Source organism: Pelophylax lessonae, assembly GCF_965119305.1.
Source record: "Pelophylax lessonae genome assembly, chromosome: 1".
Lineage (NCBI taxonomy): Eukaryota > Metazoa > Chordata > Amphibia > Anura > Ranidae > Pelophylax > Pelophylax lessonae.
The window spans coordinates 436,864,726-436,890,691 of NC_138768.1; the positions used below are offsets into that span (position 1 = coordinate 436,864,726).

The window sequence follows — 25,966 nt, forward strand, 5'->3', positions numbered from 1 at the left end:
CATGCAGGCAGAGCTACAATGGAATGGTTTAGATCAAAGCATATTCATGTGTTAGAACGGCCCAGTCAAAGTCCAGACCTAAATTCAATTGAAAATCGGTGGAAAGATTTGAAAACTGCTGCAAAGAGAAAATGTCACTCTCTAGATGTGCAAAGCTGGTAGAGACATACCCAAAAAGACTTGCAGCTGTAATTGCAGTGAAAGGTGGTTCTATAAAGTTTTGACTAGGGGAGGGGGGGGGGCTGAATACAAATACAGATATTTATTTGTAAAAAATGTTGAAAGCTTTTTATCATTATCCTTCCACTTCACAATTATGTGCCACTTTGTGTTGGTCTACCACATAAAATCCCAATAAAATACATTTACATTTTTGGTTGTAACATGACAAAAATGTGGAAAATTTCAAGGGGTATGAATACTTTTTCAGGGTACTTGTATATTTATAGCCGAAGTCTAGGCAGATATAAAATACACACATGAATGCAACTCTGAAAACAATCAATACATGTATTTTTATTTTTTTTTAAATGCAAGCAGTGCATTACTAACAAGGAATATGCTGATAGGAGGAGAGAAAAGAGTTCATCAGTCTTCTGCTATCCCATTAACTGTCCAGTCACAAGCTGGGGAAGGGATAAGACCTGCAAGTTTTAGTTAAATATTGTAGAGTAAACTTATGCCCCGTACACACGCATCGATTACTGGCCGGGAATTTTCGGGCAACGTCCGATCGGCCGTTTTTCGGCTTGTTAGTATGATGCTTCCGACAACTGACTCCGACTTTTCGGCCGAAAATAATCTGGTGTGCATGCTATAAAATTTTTGTTGGCCAACAACACAACGGCCGATTTTCCGTCAGTCAGTACAGATTTCGGCAGACAAAAATCTGATAAGCAAGACTGGGCATGCTCAGAGAAGAAAAAACACACGGAAAGTAAACCAGCACATGACATCACTTCTGAAGTAGATTTTTGTTGGCCGAGAAAATTTGTGTGCAGTCTAGGCACATTCCAACCAACAAAACACCACTCTGGACAAAAGTCGGACGATCGGCCGGCCGATAATCGTTGCGTGTGTACGAGGCATTAGGTTTCCTACTCTGGCAGACAGGTTTGTATAGTGTGACAGAGCTGTCTAAATCTTACTATTAGATGGACAGAAGCACAAATCCTTTTGTAGATAAAATAACTCCATAAAACAGCTTTCATCTGAGTATTTACCTGTTTGTCTGATGTTAAGCTTTAAACATAATTCAGGGCAGTAATAAGCTAAGTAAAACTGTACACCACTCCCCACGCCTAGAACATATTCTTTGTTTTTCAAGGGGATGATATAACAGCAATAATTGCCTTAAAGTGGAACTATAGGTAAACTTTGTTTTTTCATTTTGGATAGAGTAAAGTAGAGTTATAACCCCTGTCATTTTTTTTTTTTTTTTTGCCATTTGCGTCCCATTTGGGAAATTTACCTTCACTTTCTGCCCCATGGTTAAAACAAGAAGTGAGAAGAAAATCCCTGCAAATAAAGGGAAGATTTAGTTATACTTTAAACATGGTCTTGCAGTCTTCCTCCCTGCCAGTTCTGGTTATGATGACCAGACCCTCAAACCCTCCACAAAGCCTTGTCACTGGCCTTCTCACCAACGTCATCTCACACAATGCAGGACCAGCGACCACTTCATCAGGATAGGACATGGCCACTGGTCCTGCATTGTATGTGATAGCTTAGCAGTGTCCATTTACATTTAAAGTGGAGTTCCAGTCCCCCAAACACTTTTCTGTATTTGTCTAAACATATACATTATCATTTAGAACATGTCATATGTGTGGCAGTTATAGTTTATGTAAAAATATTTAATTACTAACCAGATCTCGGAAGCAGGCAGGTTCCATGTTAGCTGTGGACATCTGAGGTCCTCCTCTCTTCAGTTCCTGGGATTTACGTGCAGCTGGCTACCTAGCATGCACCTGCACGGCTCTCCCTCTTCCTGACAGGCCTGAGCAGATATCCTCAACTTCCTCCCGGCAGATGCAGTGCTTCGAAAAGTGGGCGGCTAACTCCACCCGTTCGTGCCATTTCCGGTCTGCAAATAAGCAGAGATTTTATCCCTAGGCGATTCACAAGGACTCCTGGGATACATGACAGTTGTGAATCGCCTAGTCGCTCCGACTTAGAAAAAGGTTCTTGCACTACTTTTCAGGCGACTTGCATTGATTTCTATTAGAGAAGTCATTTGCAAGCCACGTTGAAGTCGCACTGCATGGGGTGGCTTCAGAGTCGGGAAACTTTAAAGCCGCCCCTGTGTGAACTGTGCCTTAAACCGTGTTTGCTGGATATCATTATAGGTTTCTTTATTGATTTCACTTGCTCCTATAAATACTGTAGCTCTTACACTAGGCATTTGCTTAAGAAGAACTACATACCTTAGATAGACAAATGACTCTTGCTAAAGCAGCACCTTCTGCATTGTGGGTTTACATTTCTAAATTTACCACTTACGTACTGCCCACCGCAGTTTTACGTTGGTACTTTGACGTTAAATACCGGGGTTATGGCAGCAGATAGTTACCATAACCCTGGTATTTCTCTACATGGCGGTGGTCCTCTTTCACATAAAAGTGGTCCCAGAGGCAGATTCTCCCTCCCACCGCTTCCCAGTCTTTTTCCCCGCTTACCAGAGTCATCGGTAGCAGGGAAAACAATCTGGTCCTTTCCCCTAGGCAGGAAGTCGAGTGAGAGCAAGCTGGCCACTTCTCAACTCTATGGCCTTGGAGGACCTAAGCGACGTCATACGTCGCTTCCTCCCAACGGCCTTAAAGGGTGCATTAAAATCACTTTTTTTAAATTTTTGTTTTGCTTTATAGTGTAGATGTGAGATCTGAGGTCATTGTGACCCCAGATCTCACAGTAAAGAGGACCTGTCTTGCTTATTTCTATTACAAGGGATGTTTACATTCCTTGTAATAGCAATAAAAGTGATCAAAACTTTTTTTTTTTAAAGGGACAGTGTAAAAATAAAAAAATAAAAGGTAAAAAAATAGGAAAAATTATTTAAAGTGCCCCATCCCTCTGAGCTCGCTCACAGAAGCGAATGCATACGCAGGTCGAGCCCACATATGTAAACAGTGTTCAAACCACACATAGGAGGCATCGCAGTGATCGTTAGAGTGAGAGCAATAATTCTAGCCCTAGACCTCCTCTGTAACTCTAAACTGGTAACCTGTAAAAATTCTTAAAGCGTCGCCTATGGAGATTTTTAAGTACCAATGTTTGTCGCGATTCCACGAGCGTGTGCAATTTTGAAGCATGACATATTGGGAATCTATTTACTTGGCGTAACATTATCTTTAAAACACGGTGTGACATAAAGTATTGCAATGATCTCCATTTTATTCTCTAGGGTCTCTGTTTAAAAAAAATATATAATTTTTGGGGGTTCTAATTAATTTTCTAGCAAAAAATACTGATTTTAACTTCTAAACAGCAAGTGTCAGAAATAGGTTGGGTCTTTAAGTGGTTAAAGATTGTGATATAGGCAAAACAAATGTGTTTTCTTATGAAACTTGGTTTGCAGTTTGCACGTTTTTGTCTTTAAAAAGTGATTTTCTTTAACTTTGAGCTTATATTATTTGTGGACTAATGGCAGCATCAGATAACAATAAAAAAAAGTTGTACTATATTAAAGAAAATAGCAAGTTCAGAAGATTGTAAGGTGATTGCATGAGGAATACTGATGGACAAAGTGGCCTTAAAGCTTTGCTTGTAGTTATAACGAATATTGCAAGCAACAACATATCACTTCTCACCTGTACCTTCAATGTGATACTCTTCTTTATAAAAGCATTCTAGTTTTTCATCTAAGAAAATATCAGCCTCTGGCAAACAAATGAAAGGACTTCTTTTCGTGAAAAAGCTGTTTACCAGTTTTCAGGACCACATTTATTTATAGATCATCTAAAGGATATAAAATCTATCTATCTATCTATCTATCTATCTATCTATCTATCTATCTATCTATCTATCTATCTATCTATCTATCTATCTATCTATCTATCTATCTATCTATCTATCTATCTATCTATCTATCTATCTATCTATCTATCTATCTATCTATCTATCTATCTATCTATCTATCTATCTATCTATCTATCTATCTATCTATCTATCTATCCTGATAAGCAGGGTACTCACCCCCTTCCTCTCTTAGGCTGCAGAGAAGATGATAAAATAGTGAGGTTTTAAAGGAGCAAGGTTAAATAAAACATATTCGCTGTATACACATACGGCACAGTCCTTGTACCACACTATATTCTTTAATTGCTGTGCCACAAGCTAGAGTCTAGCATCATAGACAGACGATTACAAGACTCAGCACAATCAGTTTAATAAAACAAAAATCTTCAGCTTATGCCTTTTAGTCTACTGTAAGGCACTTAAGACACATTGGTTCAAAGTGTTGGTCACCAGTGGATGGCTGTAAGCCCCCCAGCATTGGCGGCCCATAAAAGGCTCGAACAAAAATACCTTTCCCCCCATCATTGCTTGGTAATGACTGGCTGGAACAATAACCCCCCCATTGATGCTTAGGAGGAAGGTGTAACAATCCCCCTTTAGCATTGGTGGTCAGTTGCTGGCTGTAACCGGCGCCACCACCCAGAAATTGTGGGACCCCCTACTGCCTCTCTGTATGGGCCCCTGTACCCCTCCCCTCAAAAAAATTCCCAGCAGTCTAGTAGTGTCCCTTATATTCCCTGGTTTAATGGGACGCGCTCTAAAAAAAATAAAAAAATAAAGAAAATCGACCACTTATATGTTCTGCAGTGCGCTGTAAATGGTACTCCTCTTCATCCAATAACTGAAAGTCTATTCCAGATATCAGAGAGAAATTACAGCAGCACGGGTGCGGAAAAACTACATCCCTTGTAAAATTCAGCTTAGCTCTTGCGGCTTCTTTATACCAGCAATGTTTCAGCAGCCTTCAAATCGAAATGACTTGGCTGCTTCTGCTGGGAAACTTTTAAGTTTGAATTGATCCACAGTGCTTTCAGCTACAGAAGTCAGGAATGGAGTGTTTTAAAGTTTATTTACTGCTTGTTAAGAATATGAAAAAAACTGTAATGTTCATTGCCTGGCCACAGGTTCATAATAAGCTACAAATATTCTTGCTAACAAAATGCAGAAATAATGTATTTTGGATAAAATACGCATTACGTGGTAATTACAGCATAAAATGGTTCACTACATTTTTATATTATATTTAGCTTTATTTATCTATATGATCCACACTCACCTAGGTGGCACGGCCTGGTAGGAATTGTTTAGAAATACTGCCATAATAGACTGGAAAAGTGAGTGACAATTTGATTGGTTGCAGTAGACAAGAAGTATATATTTAAACATTTTTAAGCATTGCAACTATTTAGATTTTTCTATAGTGCATGCTGTTAAATGATAGCATGAAATGATTGTAAATGACAGGATTTTGGTACAGTGTAACAGCACATTATATCTTTTTTTGAGTTCTAAATTAAAATTACCAACTCTCAAAACAAAAGGTAGAAAATAGTCTGCTCCTGAATTTTACGTTTTTATCTAATTTAAACCCCCCCGGGTTTAGTAAACTTTTGTTAACGAGATTATGTCCCCAGATCATTCATTTCAACAACCATCTCTCTGTATGGTTATGGTTTGCGCATTTAACATAATTTAGACGTATTATTTACCTGTAAAGAGATTCCTTCGTGTAGACATCCAAAAACAGCTTTACTTACCTCATGTGTTCTGGTGCCAAGACTGTCTCTATGGCTTTTGGATCTGATTTTACCTAGAGCATCATGGCTGCAGCCAATCAGCACAACCCCCAGCTGCGACCAATTAACACTGCTTCCCCTCTCTGTCTGCAGGCATTCAGTGTAGCGCTTCTCTCCTGAGCAGCCAGTTATACCCGGTGCTTGAGCAATGCTTTTATTAAAGCTAGCTGATATGCCCCCTTCTAGTGTGCTCTCCAGTCTTCCAGCCTGTATCAAGTGCCTGTGTGATTTCTGTGTACAGACCAGAGCTTGTTTTCTGGTTTCTCTGTTTACCATATACCCTGACCTTCAGCTTATTGTAGATCCTGGTTATCCATGTCTGCTGCCTGCCCTGACCTCCAACCTGTATCTTGGTTATCTGTATCTGCTGCATTCTCTTACCTCTCTTACCTCTGGCTTGTATCCTGGTTATCCATGTTAGCTACCTGCCCTGACCTCCAGCTTGCATCCTGCTTATCCCTGTCCTCTGCCTGCCCTAACCACCAGCTTGTATCATGGTTATCTGTGTCCCCTGCCTGACCTGATTTCTGGCTTGTATTCTGGTTATCCGTAACTGTCACATGTGGTGTCCTCTGTCCAGTGTCCAGCTAACTGTTCCAATCCTCCACTATCTGTGTTCTCCTGTCCGTGTTCTTGGTGGCCCCTGGTGCTTTGAAGAGAGTGAACCCAAGGGTCATGATGTGGGGTTAGCACGCAGTCCCAAACCCCATAAGGGGGTCCCTAGTGAGGATCAGCTGGCCCTAAGATTCTGTGCCTCAAATTTCTTTCAAGGCAGAGAACCAGTGAGGGTTGTGCTCTGCAGTTCAATCCCTCTGCTCCGCTCACCTGAGACCCTGCTGCTGGTCTTTTTGTTGAAACCTGGGGAAGAGGGATTTTTTTTCTAATTTATTCAATTTAACAACAGTCACCTTCTCCATTAGTCACAGAACCTCATCTTGTCAGTCACAGTATCTTCCCCTTTAGGCAAAGCACCTACACCAATCATTCAGTGACAGTGCCCCCTAATCTGTTACAGGACCATATTAGCCAACCCATGTCAAAACCCCGCTTCCCAATTAGTCACAGTCTCCTTCTGCAGGAGCTGTTCCCTTTAATCATCATTTACCACAGCCCCCTCTACTAAACAGTTACCCTCACACTAGCTACAACCCCCCCCCCCCCAGTTTACTCCCACAGCAGCAACAAATGCCCCCCACCCCCCAAGTATGCCCTGATACCAGCATCAATTCCCCCAGTGTACCCCACATCAGCTACAAATCCCCCAGTGTCCCCCACATCAGCTACAAATCTCTTCTCCTTTTCCAGCCACCACACAGTGCACATCACCATTGATACTTACATACACCACCTAAAATGAGCTGCAGCATTTCTCTATAACTTCTGAATAGCTGAAACAGGGTGATGTTCATCAGTCTGTACTGCGCTGTCAGCTATCATACATGCGACATGGGATCCCCTAAGGCATTGAATCTTAGAGCCCTGGAGTCGGGTAACTTTGCTCAATGCAGCTAGAGCATCAAGAGTAATGCATTCCTGTTTAAAGGTGCCCAATAGGTAGACACAGCAGGCCACACAAAAAGTGCCAGGGAGCCTTGTGGAATGCAGGCAATGTGTTGGGCACCAGAGCTCTATAGAATTCCATTTCACTTCTCTCCCTGGCAGGAAATGGGCCAGATTAGACAGTAATTGCACATTCCCAGCAGAGGAGGGAGTTATCATCTACAAGGAGGGAAGGGGTTTGTGCTATGCAATTGTCTTTTCTGAAGTAGCCACATTTTTTAGCAATTTCAGAGGCATGCTTATGAAAAGAAAAAAGGGCTGCACATAAGCATTTAAAATATTTTTTTTTCAGTGCTTTTACCTGCAATAGCGTATGTCTCCCCAACATTTTATATTAATGATATGTGTCTGCTGTACCATGTACTTGTATGAGAAAGTATTTTGTTCTCATTGTATTGTTTCCTTTGTGTGAAATCTCTGGTGTTCCTGCTAGTTCTCCTGCTTTCCTATTAAAGAGGTTGTAAACCCTCTCTTAGAATTTGTACCTATAGGTAAGCCTTTATTAACCGCCTTAGCGGTATCCCCGAGCGTGACTCGGGGTAGGAATTTTCTGCTATTAGCGGTATCCCCGAGTCACGCTCGGGGTCAATGGGCAGAGCGTGCAGACAGCGCAGCGGAGCGTCTCTTACCTTATCCTGGCGATCCAGCGATGAGCTCTCATTGCTGTGACCGCCAGCGAGATCTCCGCCGCTCGTCTGTCGGTAGGAGGACTTCCTAGTTCCGTTCCCTGCAGCAGCAATGCTGCATGGGAGCGGAACTAGGGAGGGAAAGTCAAAAAAAAAAAAAAAAAAAACCGTTACACAAAACACATTTTATATTATATATATGCATATATATATATGCATATATATATATATATATATATATATATATATATATATGCATATATATATATATATATATACCTATATACACACACACACATATATATATATATATATATATATATATATATATATATATATAAAATTATATTATTGATTCGATTATAATTCATGCGTTATATATATATATATATACACACACACATATATATATATATATCTATATACACACATATATATATAATATATAACGCATGAATTATAATCTAATCAATAATATAATTTTATTATATATATTATATATTAAATAATAAAATAATATTATTGATTCGATTATAATTCACTTGTTTGTGTTTCAAATTTATCACATCTGTGATGTCTACTAGAGACTTGTTTTGGTCAGGTTTAAGTCAGTAATTACTAAGAATTGTAGGCCTATAATACATAACGCCAAATTTCCATGAAAAGAATTGTACCGCTTTTGGAACAGAATTCCTGACAGAATCATACCGCCAGGGAGGTTAAGGCTTACCTATAGGTGCTGTAAATATCTCCTAAACTTGCACCGTTTAGGAGATATTTACTTTTAATGCAGTCATTGACGTCATCGGTGCATACGCTCTGAAGGAACGGCCACCCATGCCGTTCCTTCAGAGCCCTGTGCTGTGAACGGCGCCTCCCACGCACATGCGCTGGATTGATGTCATCGTGCCTCCAGCCAATCAGGTGGCCGGAGGACGCGAACCAGGAAGCAGGACGGCAGAACATGTCGGCCGTCCTGTCGCTGAGCGGGCGGCACTGCGGGGGCTTCGTTCTAAGGTAAGTACTGCATAATGAGCACTCCGGGGGCTTAGTTCTAAGGTAAGTATTTCATAATGAGCTAGTATGCAATGCATACTAGCTTATTATGTCTTTGTCTTATACGTTTTTTTTTTTTACATTTTTTTTGGTAGGTTTACTTCCTCTTTAAATTAACCACACTAAGCAAGACAGAACACCGTGGTCCATTCTCTAGCTATACTGGGAACTCAGTATGCTCTCCTCCAATGATCAGACTTGTCCTGACATTCACTGGCAAGCTCAGTGTACTGCTGGTTCTCCTCCCCCAGCTCTTATGTAGCTAATAACAAAGGGAATATGGTCATTTATAAAAAAAAGTGTAAAAAATGATTTATAATGTTTTTTTTTATGTCTTTTTAAAAAATATTTTGCCTTTCATTTCTATTTTAAACTGAATCGGTTGTTTTTTTTTACAAGGTGATCATATATTGTATGAGTATATTGTATCTTATGTAAAGGACACTGTTGGAGAATCTGAGACAGTTGAGCACTGACCTGTCCAAAGTACACTGCATGTACAGGAAAAAAAAATAAGACATTTTCTGGAGGTCTGATCATTCCCAGACAAACCTATATTCCACTTGTGTCAATCAAGTGGTTGTATTTGGTGGATAAATATCTAATGCATGAAAGTACTGCAGATGCTCCAGAGAATGTAGTCCTTTCACAAATCAAATCTGGTACAATATCTTCATGCGTACTTATGTGAAAAATTATTCAAATAGAAAGTACTACAGATCCGATACTGAGCTGTTGCACTTCATTTTAGTTCATCCATTGAGATGAACCATGGCAGCCTTTGACTGTCACAATTAAGTTATAAACTTCTCATGAAAATTTCGCTACCAGACTGCACAGATTGATCTGTGACCTCCCCTGTAACAGAAAAACTTGCTGGCCAGTAATACAGATCAAAAACAGCCTGAGCAATAAAAGAAAATTAGCACACTGGTGAGGTCATTCTTTTTTTGCTGCTCTCTCCACCTGCCAGTATGTTCACTGTCAGTACATGTGCATTGCAGGAGGGCCAGAATTAAACTGAAAAAGTTAGATTTGCTATGAAACAGGGAGCATCTAGAAGTGTTAGTGGTGCCCAAGCACTACCCTGCTATGTATGTATAAATTGTCTTGAATTTCTTCTGATATATACAGTGCACATCCTGTGCTTTCAGTATAGCTATTAATCTGCCATCTGATAATCTAAGGCACTGTATGCCTGTGACATCTATCCTTTGGAAATACATTTGATGATGTCACTACTGTGATACCCACTGTTGTGCTGCTGCTTCTTCATTAGGGTCCATGCAAAATTGCTGCTTCTACAGGAGTTTTGTGTTCTGCCTGTAAAAGGAGCTCAATGTTATCCTATGTGCCCATGCACATTAGGACAATTAGAGGCATATTTTAGGCTCAGAGTCTTGAGGCAGAAAAAAAAGCCTATCCAGTTTGCGTTTTTGATTGGAGCTTTCTGGCATAAAAACACGAAACTCTCCTAAACTCACCGAAACTGTGTACAAAAATGCTCTATATGAGCGTTTTTTTTTTCTGCCAAGGGAACTGGCATTTGTTTTAGGCCCAGTGTGCATGGAGCCTAATATTACTTCCCCTCTGCTTGCCTTTTTTGGGTACACCTTCTACAGTTCAGTTTCTGCTGGCCTTTCCTTCTGCTTTTCCTGCTTCTCGGCAGGGTAAAGGAAGTTGACAAATTAGGGACGTACACGGCTTGCATTCATGGGTTTTTTAATTAATACACTAATTTCTTAAAATAAACCTAAATGGAGCTCAGCTTTAACCTCTTTGGCGCTGGCTCCTCCTGGCCATCTAGGAGGTTTAGGATGCCAGGAGGCAGGGCTTATGATCATTTGACCATCATTATTGGCTGTCAAGGTGGTCACATGATCGGAAAGCTCCCAATTGCAAGTAATGATCGGAAACGATCCTTTAGTCACTATTAACTGTGCCCAGAGCGCGCAAGGCGCATGCTCTCGGGTCAGCTGTATTTACATTAATTCACGCAATTCTGCTGCCGCTCTGTGCTAAGAGACTGCATATTTGCATGTGGGTGGCACAAAGGGGTTATTGTGCCAGAAACACAGTAAAACCCAGCCAATTCCAACCAAGCCCTGACCCTTTTGCCTTGAGATAAATCGTGAGTGTAGCAACGTCTTCAGTGAATGAGGCAGAATTGCGGGGGGAGATGTAGCTCATATTTGTTGCAGTTTCAAACTGGAGCAACCAGAATCTTAAAATGTCCAGCAAAACCTTTTTTTTTAGTTTTGAATAGACAGGTAGCAGTAAAAAAACAATAGGACTTTTAGTCCATTCCTACTCTATCCAAAACTAGAAAAAAATGTATTTGGCTTGACACCCAAACCAAATCCATATTATGACTATAGAAAAACTTCAGCCATTCTAATATTTGCAATATTAGGGCCATTGCATAAACACAGATGTTGACAGGTGTGCATTTGTGATCCTAAATACTCGAGTAGGACCTAGAGTAGATACATATATTGATTTGCCTACTAACTATGGTTTGGCTCAAGGGAACGAGAGGAAAACCAACTATATTATTTTCATGGAGGAGTGGGACATCATAATGTGTACAATCTAAAGTAAATGTTCTTTATAGATTATCATCCTGCTTCTTAGCAGGTATTCAGCGATGCACCAGCTCAAGGTAATAATGTGTTATTTTATGACAGGAGGGTAGACATTAGCATGATTCATTTGTATGTCACTGCTCACTAATTGTCCTACTTTGTAGAACTTCACAGACATGTCTGCAAATGTCTATGACCATCCTCTGCCTCCTTAATAGATCCCTGCAGAATGCTCACCTCGTGGGATAAGTGTTGTAATTGTTCATGCTTAAAAAATGGAGCTGAGATGCATTTGACCTTCCTGTCATACACTTAACAAATGTCTTCTCTTTCTCTCCCTGTAAGTCCGCTATAGGACTGGTAATTATACGACTATTTACACAGATACTCTCATATTCCTCTTACTACCTTATTACTGTCTTTAATGTATCTTGATAAAAACATATCATTTTATTATTTTATGTGAGCTTAATTGTGTACCTTTTAAGTATTTTTTTTTGTTACAGTTAACATCTTACCATTACTTTAGTAAATAGTTTCTAGATTTACATTACTAAAAAAATATGGAAGCCAATGTAGCAATGTTAATTAAAACATCCATGTACAACATTACTGTAGAATGTGTCATTCTGTTCATTGTACAAAGCAAGTGTGCGTAGAAAAAAGAAAATATTTTTTGATGGCTTTTTTATTAGAATTATGGGTCTCCCTTCAGCAGCCTGAATTTTATTGCTGGATTTAGTGAAAAGTGTTCAAATGACTTGACATGTCAAAAACAGAAGAAAAACATACAAAACTTCAAATACACATGTCGGTACCCAAATAATAATTATAGGCACTGTTATTACAATGCAGGCACAAAATAGTGACTGTGCACACCTTTGGATGCATCCTTTTGTAGTCCCAAGCAGGGCAAGGACAAGGGGTGAGCGGAAGGGGAAGCTGCCCTTGGCGCAATGGTTTACTGTAGGTATGGGGTGCCTTTTTTCTGTTACAGTGCTGACAGGAGTAGTGACAGTGGCAGTGATTTTTTTTGCAATTTCTTTTTATTTAAGGAATATGAGACATTACAAATTAGGAAAACATATAAGAGCTATTTGTTATAAACAATAGTAATATATGTAATATCATAATAAACACAACATAACTTGTGACTATACAAGGAACAATGAAGTAGTATAATAACATAAACAAATAAAATAACATTTAATGAAAAAAAAAATAAGTAAGGGGTTTAGAAAAGGGAAAAGGGTGGGATTTCTATTACAAGAAGGATAAAGTGAAGTCAAGAGTGTAACCAGTACCTGGGAATGATAATTACTGTGATATTACTGTAAGGTGTTATGTACTGGTGTAAATCTGGTCAGTGAAGAGTGGGTGGTGGTTGGGGAGAGGAAGGCATTCTCCTGACGATGAGAGTAGACCTTGTCTTCGAACAAGTGTAAGGTGACCTGGGGGATTTATTGTAACACAGGCCCTCTGTTCCTTCTACAATTTCACAAACCCTAACTTGAGCCATAGGGGTCTTGGACCTGCATCCATGCATATGAATTAAATTTGGACATGGATGGAGAATGCTGGAAGCAGTCCTGAGACCCTTTGTCTAAGTGGGATCCATCTGCATGTATCTGCCATGTGCAAGGAATATGGGTAGCCTGCTTACATACACAAGTAGCATGCAAAGGCAAGTCAATAAGTAGAATTTGTGCATTGTGCGATCATGAGAAATTAATCACTACTACATTCCAGTGCTAATAATTTCAGTAGCACAACTGTCCATGTAGTTGTAGTCTCATATGCTAACCTGACCTCCCATCTCTTTAAATAAAAATCGAAAAATGAGAACTTAAAAAACAAAAAAACAAAAAAATCAACATTGGTGGATGTTAGAAATTGGAACCTAAAATATCAACACCTCATACAAGTGTCTAAGGATGTAAACCTATTTTTTCATCAAGGGCTAACCGAATAGGAGGGGGAAAAGCTGGTCAGGATTTGGATATAATCTTCCGAACAGGAGAAGTCCTTCCATTTGAAAAATATATCATGAAATTTAATAGATGAGGCTTTTATGAAACTAGTAAGATTTTCACGGCAGTGATTTTGACAAGCGAGTGACTGCTGGGTGTAGAATCCCCTAAGTTTGCACATCATTAATTGGGTAGTGGGGTGCAGTTTGGCATTTTTTTCCCTGGGCGCTGGACGACCTTGTCCCGACACTGGTCCCAAGGCCTGGATTGCATTTGTCCGCGAGTTTCACTACTTCTTGGTAGAGCCAAGTGTCTCATCCTACCCAGAGAGTTTCCAGCTTTTGAAACAACAACCCAAGCACCAAAAGACTGAGAGTGATTGACACTGGGGCTCTTAAAATGCACTGCCACTGCATTTTTTTTCTATTGATTAAATGTGATGGACTTTTGTCTTTTTTTTAACCTATTTATGCAAACTACTGTATGTTCTAATGGAAAAGTGCATCGTTCACAGCATTTTCTGCTGCAATTCTAACCTTTTCAAGGAAATGTCTGTATCACTCACAGATAGAAATGTAACAGAGTATACAATATGGCATCTCCTTACAGAGGCAAAGATTCTTTAACTTATCATTACAGCAGTCAGAAATTCAGCTTACGAACTTTAAAAATATAGTTTTAATGAAAAGAAATGAAAGTATTTATAGAAAAATATTACAAATATGGACAATTAGCAACAGAAAAACAAAATGGATTAAAATAAATATATTATTATATATTATATATTATATAATAATATAATAATAATACTTAAGCAAATATGTCTGGTCTTTAATCTCTCAAAAATAACTCTTAGCAGTCCTTTATATTTCCAATAGTAAGAGCTGCAGCCATCTTTTTTGGTCCCTAGAACGAGTGTTTAGAGACATAAGATAATCAGTCAAAAGATCTGAGGGGTGTTGAAGGGTTTTATTATGCTCAGTAGACACACCCTCAATACCAGCTTTTTTAAATGCATCTATATTTCCATCTGACAACATTTTACAATCTGACAACCAACATGTTTTTGCATGGAATTAAATGTATGTCTTCACTAAAAGGTGTATTATGTCCCATCAGCCTATGCCCCTCGTAATATTTGTGTTTGAAGTCTAACTGGTTGTTTTCTTCTTATATAATAATGCCACAACATTTTATGAATGTAACTCCTTCACTGAAGGAATTATGGATTAGGCCAAAGTTTGATTCTGGTACTTTGATCACAGGTCAAAAACCACACTCACAGATGTGTATTTGGGTTTTTGGACCTCATTATCATCATACTATGCAATAGCCTGAATCCCCACCACCTCCTGCATATTTATTTTGCCCAGCAATATTTCCTAATATAGTGATGGACCAGTAGACATATGCAAGAGACTAGAGGCAGTGCGCCCTGACAGTACCAAATGGGTTCTGACAGGTGTAAAACATGCACTGCTGATATTACTGCTCCCCTTGATGTTGTAGTCTTATAGGTGCCATCCTTTGAACAAAACGCTTAGCATAATGAGTTTTTTGCCTTTATCCAAATAGGTAACAATTCAAGGATACTGCTAGGATAGTGTTTTTTTGTTATGCATTTCTTTTTTTAATACAACTAAAAAATAAACATCTTAAAATATATTTATTTTCATTGTCAGGTAAATATTTAATATTGCAAATAAATATTATGTAGTCTTATATCTAATGAGCAGGTGGAAGTTTAGGCTCCTTTTTAGGAGTTCTTTCTTTATTTTTACAATTTGTCATAAGAAAGCTTATTGTTTATGGAGCTCAGTAGCTGAAGCATAACATCTTGATCTAGGGGAATGCATTATAACACAATCTGGTTTCTGTACAACATCAGGCATTTTAACACTACTGTTTTGGTTTATTGCATGCATATTAAAAATATATGGCACAATTATAAAATATGGCACAGCAGGTTCATGACTGGAAAAGAAAACACCAGCATATGAAAGAAAAGCATGTGAAAAGCATATGAATGAGATGAGAAAATAAAATCTGGAACCTAAATAGACCTGGAGCCAGATGCTGGAAACACTACCCTTTATTTTTCTCTCACTCTACTGAGATACTGATGTTATGCTGTACCATCCTCCTCCAGCCAGCAGGGGGAGAACTAACGCCAAGCAAACCCAAAGACCTCTATGCAGAGCACTGAGATTCCTGGGAGTCGTAGTTTGAGACGGCAGCCATATAATGGCTACACTATAATGGTTACACTACAGATCCCAATAGGTACTGTGCAGTAGTGCAGAGATAATTTTTTATTAAACTGCCTGGGAAATTTCTTCTTCTTGGCACTGGGGGAGTTCAAGAGAGAGCATCTCTGTCTGAATATTCGCCTGCCAGCTGGAGACCATACCAGCAGAGATCAGAGCCTGAGACTGGAAATGAGGACACCCAAGGTGTGTTTCTTTTGTTAAGAGCATTATTTAAGCACTACATACACTACTCTGATTTTATGATTCCATATAGTTTCACTGTATGAGATTAGGGTTATATCATTGGTTTGTTGTTAAATTTAAAAGGACCCCAATTGTTTTGAGTTCATTTATAACCACAACTAGATGGTACTGAGTCGCTGGCTGTATCCTATTTTGCATCTAGCTCTGGCAGTATAGTTCCGAGATGTGGTAAATTAAACTTTACTACTGCTCACTGCTTCAATTGAGGTGGCCTTGCTACTGTTTATGCTTATCTAGACGCCAAATGTAATTTAATGCCTAGTCCTTACTGTTAATCACTTTGCATGCTAAATTGTGGTATTGTTATTGTTATTTCCATGTTATGCTTGTCCAATTAACCATATTGAGGGACAGGATATTAAGTTTGCCTTTACTACTTGGTTTGGTGCCTGTTTTCTTTGATATAGCGCTACTACTGGGTACTAAGTTTACCTTCAGTGATTTCCTGTTATATTGTATGTTTGTGTACTCAACCTGGTGTGTTAGAGGGGCTCAGTTTTTTTTTTTTTGAATGGGTCAAGGCAAAGAACAAAGGACCCAATCTAATGAGCGACTTTTACGGGGTAGTGCTACACATGAGGGCTCGTCCAAGGATTTCTCTGTTTTGAATGGCTGTAACCTAGATAACTAACTAGAAATAGTTGACGTGGATCCCACTGCAGCTAAATGCAAAATGGTTGACCAGAACTGTGTGTAGTGCTTGATGTGCTGGGTGTGGAATAGACTGGGGAGCAGAATTACCTAACGGTTAAGACACTAACTCCAGAGCAGAAAGTGTTCATGCTAGACATAAAGATGGATCCAGCTTCTGCTTGTATCTATGTGCTATTAGAGTGGAGAAAAGACATCCCCTCCTATTTTCTGGGCAATGTGTCCATCTGACAGAGGAAGTCCGTGCCCATTCAATCCATTTACAAGTGCCAGATACTGATCCTGAGAGCCCAAACCTTTGACAAGGACCAAGAAAGTTATCAAGAATGGTTCTGACCCCATCAATTATGGTCATCGGAAGGTACGATTATTCTGAGGGAAGACTCCAGTTCCATCTGGGGAAGAGAACTTTAAAACATGAATGGACCAGACTTCAAAAGGTCTAGAAGAGTGGGACATCTCTGAGGCTTTAAAGAAAGAGAGAAGTAGTGAAAGTCTTGGCTGACCTGCTGATGAAGTAATTGGAAACATAAAGCTGGGAAAGCAGGACTGTGTAGCCTCGGACCATATTGAGGCATCGTATGCTGTGTTTGGATGAGTTGAGAAACTCCCAGATTTATTATACAAGTTTGAGCACACTCACCAGCTAAGAGGGAAGAAGCTTTCTGACTTAATAACTTGAGTGGGCAAGATCCTACAACAAAGCCTTCAAAAGAAAGGTTTAGATCCGTGAAAGGCTGACAAGGTCTGACTAGGAGCTTGCCCAAATCCCCCTATAGTGCAAAAGCTTCTTCTCAAAGGACCTCAAAGGACCTAGAACTACTCCCACATATCTAGAACTAGGGAGGGAAATTGGAGATGAAGAGGCTCCGTTAGACAAGAAAAATCAGGAGCAAGCTACTCAGAGCAAGTCGCCACTTAAAAAATAAGGCCTCTACATGCTGGCTCAAAGAGGAGGTTATCTGTCGGATGATGATAATGATGAGTCAAGGATGGAGTTAGAAGTTGAACAGCTGACCACATCCAACCCGAGAGCCTCAATGGCTCCTACAGGGGCAAGTGCTACAGACCCTTTCTGTGTTCCAGTCATATGTAAACAATGCATATCAGCAGTATCTGATGCTACACAACATTTTTTAAATCTTATTTTTGGTGGAATCTTGCCTTTTTATTGCTAAGGTGTTGAGACGTTACTTTTTAGCAAGACATGGGTAATTTACTATTGTGGAGCTGTTGCTTTGTCACATGGGGGTAATTACCTATTGAAAGCCTTTTTATATATTTTTTAGCTCACAAAGTGTTAGCTTCCACCCTCTCAAATGGCTTCTTTTCCTGCTCTACCCAATAAAAACATCACTTAAACTCACAGATATTAGCAGCCTGGAGTTAGTGGTATTTTAAGGAACAATAGCTTGAGTGATGTTTGTGTTTTAACACAAGTGATTTCGACCTTTTTTAATAGTAAAAAAAAGCAAAGAACAAATGGTAATTAAAATACTGACAGCCTTTTGCTCTTGTGTATAAAGCCTATAGTATATTAAATACATTTTTCTTACATACATTTTCAATTTGAAGGTACTTTAAACATTCTCATTTTAAAATTAAATGAAACACTTACAAAATAACAATGAGTTTAATATCAAATAAATTGTTCTTTCTCTTGTTCTTTTTCCCAAGGACATGGAGGAGTCAATCAACTAGGTGGTGTGTTTGTAAATGGCCGACCTCTTCCTGATGTAGTACGTCAAAGAATAGTGGAACTTGCCCATCAAGGTGTGCGGCCGTGTGACATTTCAAGGCAACTACGGGTCAGCCATGGATGTGTCAGCAAGATCCTTGGCAGGTAACACAATGCAGCTTATGAAAATTATTACAAAGTTTATGAAATATGTCAACATACTGAATAATGTTGCCATGATAATGCAATATTAGACATGATCATTGAATATCAGAATCTAAGATTTTCGTTTTTTCTTTTTGGATACAAATTTTGACTTTCAGTAGGAAAAGAAAATGAAAAATAAAACAGTAAAATAATTTAAGACATAATAATGCATGTGTCATTCAATTCTGTTAATGATTTTCTAATTGAGTTAATAACTGGCAAATAAGGAGATTCTTTCTTTCTGGGGGATGTTCTTCTGATGTACCTGCTGCAGCTGTGGAAAAAATAAAGGTGTAAAACTGACACTTACATGTAGAGAAGGCACCTCCAGGTAACTAATGGGGAAATTTAATAAAACTGGTTCACTCAGAATCTGGTGCAGCTGTGCATGGTAGCTAATTCGTTTCTAACTTCAGCTTGTTCAAACAAGCTTTGACAAAAAAATGTGGAAACTGATTGGTTTCTCCGCAGCGCTGCACCAGATTTTGCATGATCCAGTTTCAGTAAATCTTACCCTAGGTGTCTAGCTATATTTTCTGCAGAGGGCACAATTAGGACAAATACTGGGGCATTTTGATGTGCCAGCAGATGCCTGGTTGCTGGCGTAACCATGCCAGTGCCACCTTGACCCATGAGCTTTCTTATTTTCTAGTAAGACCTAGGATGTGGGAAAAGCCATTGATCATGGAACGTGGATGTTGTCTACATATCTGGTTCTGCAGCATCAGTGGCTCAACAATGTTTTGTTATTGATGGATAAATGTTGGTTTGAGATACAGATTGGGGTAGATTTACTAAAACTAGAGCACTCAAAATCTGGTACAGCTCTGCATGGTAGCCAAACACCTTCTAAGGTAAGCTTTGACAACAAAATCTGGAAACAGGTTTGTTTCTATGCAGAGCTGCACCAGATTATGCATACTCCAGCTTTAGTAAATTCCCCATCAATATGTTTTTATTTTATCATATTAACTTTGATTTTAGAATTTGTTTTAATAAATCAGATTGTTATAAGCAATTTACTTTAAGTGTTGACAGCACAACAGACTCTATAAAACAGATACATTATGGAGAAGTAAAATATGTAAGTCTATAGCCACATGGACAATTTTTAAGAGCTCAGCTGAACTATAAAGTTTGTATTGAATAATTACTAAGACTAATACTCAGTCACTAAATATACATAGATAAAATATGTCTCCCTAGGGTGACTCTTGCATAAGTAGAACATAGTAGCAATTATTGCTTCATGATCTCGCCTTTCCCGACTGTGTGTGATTTTTCACCACAGCAATACATACTACTTGTGTTACTTAAACTGATACTAAGCACACACTGTTTAATTTACACTATTCCTTCTTTTTTTTGTATGTGGATGATGTAACTGTAATTGTTTTAATTAAAAAAATGTTTAAGTACCTTCTTTCCTAATCGATATACAGCTGTCACATGACCCAGCTCTTTCCCAGTCTGTCTGCAGGAAAACAGTGGCAGGAGGAGCTTCTAGTCCTTTTCTACTGGTCACATGTTCAAGAAAAAAAAAAACCTTTGGGATACAGAATAAAAATGAATAATTCATATCAATAAACTGTTTTAAATTGCCATACAAATATATATTTGAAATTAAAACTTTATTATTTTTTGGCAATATTATGGTGTGGGCGAATTTCTGCCAGTTACAGGCTGTGTCACACCCCTCCAGCCTGTATCTTAGAATAACAGGGAGGTAAATCATCCATCAATCAATATATAATATCCCACTTCCATTGTGTTTAGCTGGTTAGTGGGCATGGAGGAGGGAGTGGGCTGTCATTCTGTGATGACATGTATGACTCAATATGCATATGGGCGGCTCTGATGTGATGTGAAAAATGCTCAGGGTAGAAAATACTGAAAACTGAGCATGAACTCTACTCTGCAAAATCCCCAACTGCAGTGGTGACATGGCCAAAAGGGGGAGATAGAGAACAGCAAGATCAACTAAGTTTTTTTTAAGAATATAGAAAACGAATCCCATTGTGACTGAGCATGAATAGCATGTAATAAAGAATTTATTGATATTTTTTAATAATGTTGGTTTAATGACTCTTTGGGAAACCAACTTGTACCATCCGTTTAGTAGTAATTACTATTGTTATCTCTATGAAGCTTAGCTTTACTAAGCTACTAGAAATAACCAAAGTAATTCTAGCCTATATGTACTCTTTCCCCAACTGTCTTTTTGAAGTATCCACAGGCTTTTGATTCTATAGAAAATCACCACATAATAATCCACAAGCATCTTGTAGTGTTCCAAAAAATTATAGACCTATTGGGGTTGATTTACTAAAACTGGAGAGTGCAAAATCTGGTGCAGCTGTGTATAGAAACCAATTAGCTTTCAGGCTCTTTTGTCAAAGCTTAATTGAACAAACCGATTGGGTACCATGCACAGCTGCACCGGATTCTGCACTCTCCAGATTTAGTAAATCAACCCCAGTGTTACATTTACTTAGAATAGTGACCGATGTGGTTTATGTTTGGTTCAGGTTTCTGATCTTGCAGAAAAACTCCAATTAAGGACCTCTGCTTTGCCCTTTAGCTAGGGCATATGACAGTTGGCCTGAGGCACAGGAAGTATACATCTACAGTAAATATACAGTAAATGGCAATATAATTATTAACACCCCCTGTCTTCCTGCCTGTAAATATCAAACCTGTGGTATATACGTGGCAACTAATAAAATGTTTGTCAAACACGGATTTTGATAAAGGCAAAATAGCGCACACTGGCTGTGTAGAACCTGGAATGAGAAAGCATGGTCATTGAGTGGCACAGTATTCTAGCTCTTATGAACAAGACAATATTTCTGTGTTCAAGTTAGGCATGACAAAAGTACAACAAGAATGGCTACATTTATATAAGTTGGCATTCTGAAGTTAAGCATGTTGATTTGTTTCATTTATGCTGTCAGCAATAAATTGGAATTTCATAGCTCATTATTTGTATAAATATTAATTACAGTGAAACCCTGTCTTAGTTTACCAAATAATATTGCTCTGTAATCAGAGATGTCAGTAAAAAAATGAATGCAATTAGTAGATGAATTGATTTCATAATAAACATGCTGCATTAGTGCCTTATGTCTTTTGAACTCTTCTGAAAGTTCACAGTTGGGTTGTGTTAATTTAGAATTATTTGCTCCCAAGTAATACTATCAACATAAAAAAAAGAATCCAGGCATATTAATATATTTGATATTGGGCTGTATGTATACTGCTATCCTAAATTAGTGCTGTCAGTGTACCCTACATGCCGTCAGAGCACAAATATTGGAGCTGCCAGCGCTGTCTATTTTAAAAGGGGGAATACTGATCTTTGCTTTATCACCTAGTAAGTCAATGTCCCCAAAAAAAAAGCATGCAGCTCACTCACTTGTTTTAAGCTCTGAAATTCTGGCACTGGTCATTTTTTAAGTGCAGGGAAAGACTCTAAAGAAAATTTTGAAGTAAACCCAGGGCCATCTTACCGAATGGGCAAGCTGGGCAGTTTCCCGGGGGCCCTACTTGCCCGGGGGGGGCCCCACCTGCCCAGCAACCAAGCCCCAGCCCCAGCCCCAGCCAAGCATTAGTCCCGATTCCCATGTGCATCTCACCGCCAAACTTAGCAGGTGGCAAGTGCCTGTCGGCCCTGCGCTGCTGTCAGGCCACTTGGGCCATGGAGGGGGAGCCCACAACTGCAGAAATGCCTGTCCGCCTCCATGGGAACAGACACACACAAGACAGTCAAGTCTAACTCCTGTTCATGTGTGTGTTCGCTGGACCCAGCCGCTGAACTTGGAAGCTGTCATTAGCCTGGCACTATTGTACCAATAAATATAGCCTTATAGATAATTTGCATTTTTATTCTCGTGGGTGATTGTGTAGGCAGGGCCCCAGTGCACTGCATTGCCCGGTGCCCTTTAATGCTCTTAAGATGCCACTGAGTAATCCCACTGATCTCCATAACCCCTAACCCCAGGAAAACCCTCATACTTAATCTTCCTCTCTCCTGAACTCTAAAATGTAACCTAACCCCTAAATATACCTTTAAACCTACACTAGAACCTATCTCCTAAAGCTGAAGTTTAACTTTAGCCCACCGCCTACCTTGGGCTTCACCTAACTTTTTTTTAGATATAAGTATATATACCTTTTTTCCAAGATTCTTTTGTCTGGTTATATATATATTTTTTTTCTAAAGCTGGAGATCAGCTTTAACACTTATCCCCCTAAAATCACCTTAACCAATAATCCTTAACCCTCATTTTGCCAAAAAATGATTGATCTTTCAATTAACACATTCAGTCCCAAAGCCACTTGATCTTAGGCTACTGCAAAATGTCAATTCATTGAGGACAATTGCCATGCAACATTAAAATTAAGTTAACACAGGCAATTTGAATGAAATATCTGGGGCTTTTGAATGGTGCAAAAACACACAAAAACGTGTATCTATAAACATATTAAGTTTTATTAGTACAAACTATAAAAACATCAACAAAAGGACATTTTACATATTGTTGAACAGTAGATCCAATACACACGACATGTTTCGCTATCGAATATTAGCTTCTTCAGGAAATAGTTGGATAATACATATGTAAACTATAAGAAATACAAGTATTTGGTTACACATCAAATCAATACTCTTTCAACCACTTTACGACCGCCCGCTGCAAATATACTGCGGCAGGTAGCCGCCCCCAGGCAAATCGCCGTACAGTGGGCAGGCAGCTCTGATTGCCGCCTGACACCCTCCATCGTTCCCCGCTAAGAGAGAAGGACGATCGGCTGTTGTAAACACAGCTTACCGTCCTTCTCTCTGGGATGATCATAGAGCCTATGTGATCCTGCTATATAGGATCACATGTCTCTATGGTCATTTCAGAAGCCACACCCCCCCACAGTTAGAATCACTCCCTTAGGCTCACATTTAACCCGTTGATCACCCACAGGGTTAACCCCTTTCCTGGCAATGGCATTATTACAGTAACATTGCATATTTTTAGCACTGATTACTGTAGTAATGTCACTGGTACCCCCAAAAGTGTCAAAAATGTCAGTTAGGGGTCTGATCTGTCTGCCGCAATGTCGCAGTCCCGCAAAAAATCGCAGATCGCCGCCATTACTAGTAAAAAACAATAAAAATTACATAAATATTTACCGTAGTTAGTAGACGTGATAACTTTTGCGCAAACCAATCAAAATACGCTTATTGCGATTTTTTTTTCCAAAAATATGTAGCAGAAAACAAATTGGCCTAAAATGTTAAAAAATTTTGATTTTTAAATTAGCAGAATGTGAAAAATATTGTTTTTTTTTTCAAAATTGTCGCTATTTTTTGTTTATAGCACAAAAAAAATCGCACAGGTGATCAAATACCACCAAAAGAAAGCTCTATTTGTGGGGAAAAAAATGACGTGAATTTAGTTTGGGTACAGCGTCACACGACTGCGCAATTGTCCGTTAAATTAACGCAGTGTCGAATTGCAAAATAGGGCCTGATCAGGAAGGGGGCAAATCCTTCCGGTCTTTAAGTGGTTAAACATACATCAAACCAAAAATCAAAAAATCATTATTGATGCTTACATATCGCAGGTCACCAGAGAGAATCCTATAGCAAAGATTACTGCTTGTATAAGCATATGTTCAACAGTATGTAAAAAGTCCTTTTATTGATGTATTTATATTTTGTACTAATAAAACCTAATATTTTTATATTTACACTTTTTTGTGTGTTTTTGCACCATTCAAAAGCCCCAATTTATTTCATTCAAATTGCCTATGTTGACTTAAAGGGTGTGGTGCTGAATGACCTCCAGACACCCAATCCTTATTTTATATTAAAATTAAGTTGTCATTGAATGCTTCAATGTTTGTATCCCACAGGTTTCCCTTTATATTCAAATATAACTTTATTAGAGAATAAACACACTATTTTTAGAGTTCAGTGGATGGATAAGGTACCCTGTTTATTTAGCTTGTTGTGATGTGAATTAGCCTGGGTGATCTACTCATAATATGCAAATGTGGTTTTTGGAGATCAAGTAGTACTAGCTTCATTTTCTTTCTTTGGCTAGACTAAAATGATTAATTAAAATCATAATTTAAAAAATATGTTAAGTAAAAAAAAGGTTTAATACAATATATGCATATTTAAAAGACATTGTAAGTGGCCAAATTTACAATTCAGTTACATAAATAAAATGTATCTGTAAAATCATTGAATATATATAGTATAGTCCAGGAATGTTTCTACCGCCTGGTTTTATCAAATTACCACATCAATAAGGGAACCGTTTCAAGTAAGTGCATTTTGCCAGCTAACACAATTGGCTGCCACCGTGTTTAGTGAAAATGGTCTTAAATGTGATTTGTTTCCTATGACCATGTTTGATTAATAGACAATGTTTTCACAAGCTTATGCCTTTATCATCATATTTATTCTTACTCCATGAGAAAACTGCACGCTAAGCTCCATTGTGCAATTTCTGAAAATGCTGCCAGATCTATCAGAATGACATTCCTTACATGCCTTTTGTCACATAGACTGTGAGTTGTGAATGCATTTTGAATGAATGTATATTTATTTTACACTATAAAATGCTCCTTTTGACATATCTTTCTATTGGGTCCTTTGTCAGTTATATTATTTGTTTTAAAAACATACTGTCCTTCTTTTTTTTGCAGGTACTATGAAACTGGCAGTATTAAACCTGGTGTGATTGGTGGATCCAAACCAAAGGTTGCCACTCCCAAAGTTGTAGAGAAAATCGCAGACTACAAGAGACAAAACCCCACTATGTTTGCATGGGAGATCAGGGACAGACTTCTAGCAGAACGAGTATGTGACAATGACACAGTGCCCAGCGTCAGCTCAATAAACAGGTATGACTGGAGTATTATGTCTTTTAGCTTGCCTCACACTGCCACTCCTTACTATGTCAATTCTAATCTTAGAACAATATAACCATTACCGTTCTGCAGCCTGATACAATAATAAAACTGGAGACTACCCACATAGCAGCCTAGAAATTTCATATTATATAAAGATTGGGGAAAACTATCAGGGACAATGTTTAGTGCTTTTATGTTATATTTCTTATACCAGTGGTCTGCCATATATGATGAGTTGATGTTTGAAAAGTTGATCGTTTTCATGAAATACAAATTTGGGACCCGAAAACCTAACATAATCAATGGAATGTAATGATGGACTTGCGATATATAAAATAGACCCTAGGGAAACAAGAATGCCACCATTGCTGAACATTCCTTCTGAAAAT

At 38.7% G+C, this 25,966-nt stretch overlaps 1 protein-coding gene across 3 annotated transcripts in view; it reads left to right on the forward strand.

The window, feature by feature from the left end:
* PAX5 (paired box 5) overlaps positions 1-25,966 on the forward strand; it is a 352,693-nt gene that overhangs the window by 81,491 nt on the left and 245,236 nt on the right. For all 3 annotated transcript variants that reach the window (XM_082253481.1, XM_082253482.1, XM_082253483.1), the window contains exons 2-3: positions 18,452-18,617; positions 25,371-25,568. In XM_082253481.1, the coding sequence (XP_082109607.1) occupies positions 18,452-18,617; positions 25,371-25,568 (364 nt within the window). The remainder of the gene's footprint in view (positions 1-18,451; positions 18,618-25,370; positions 25,569-25,966) is intronic.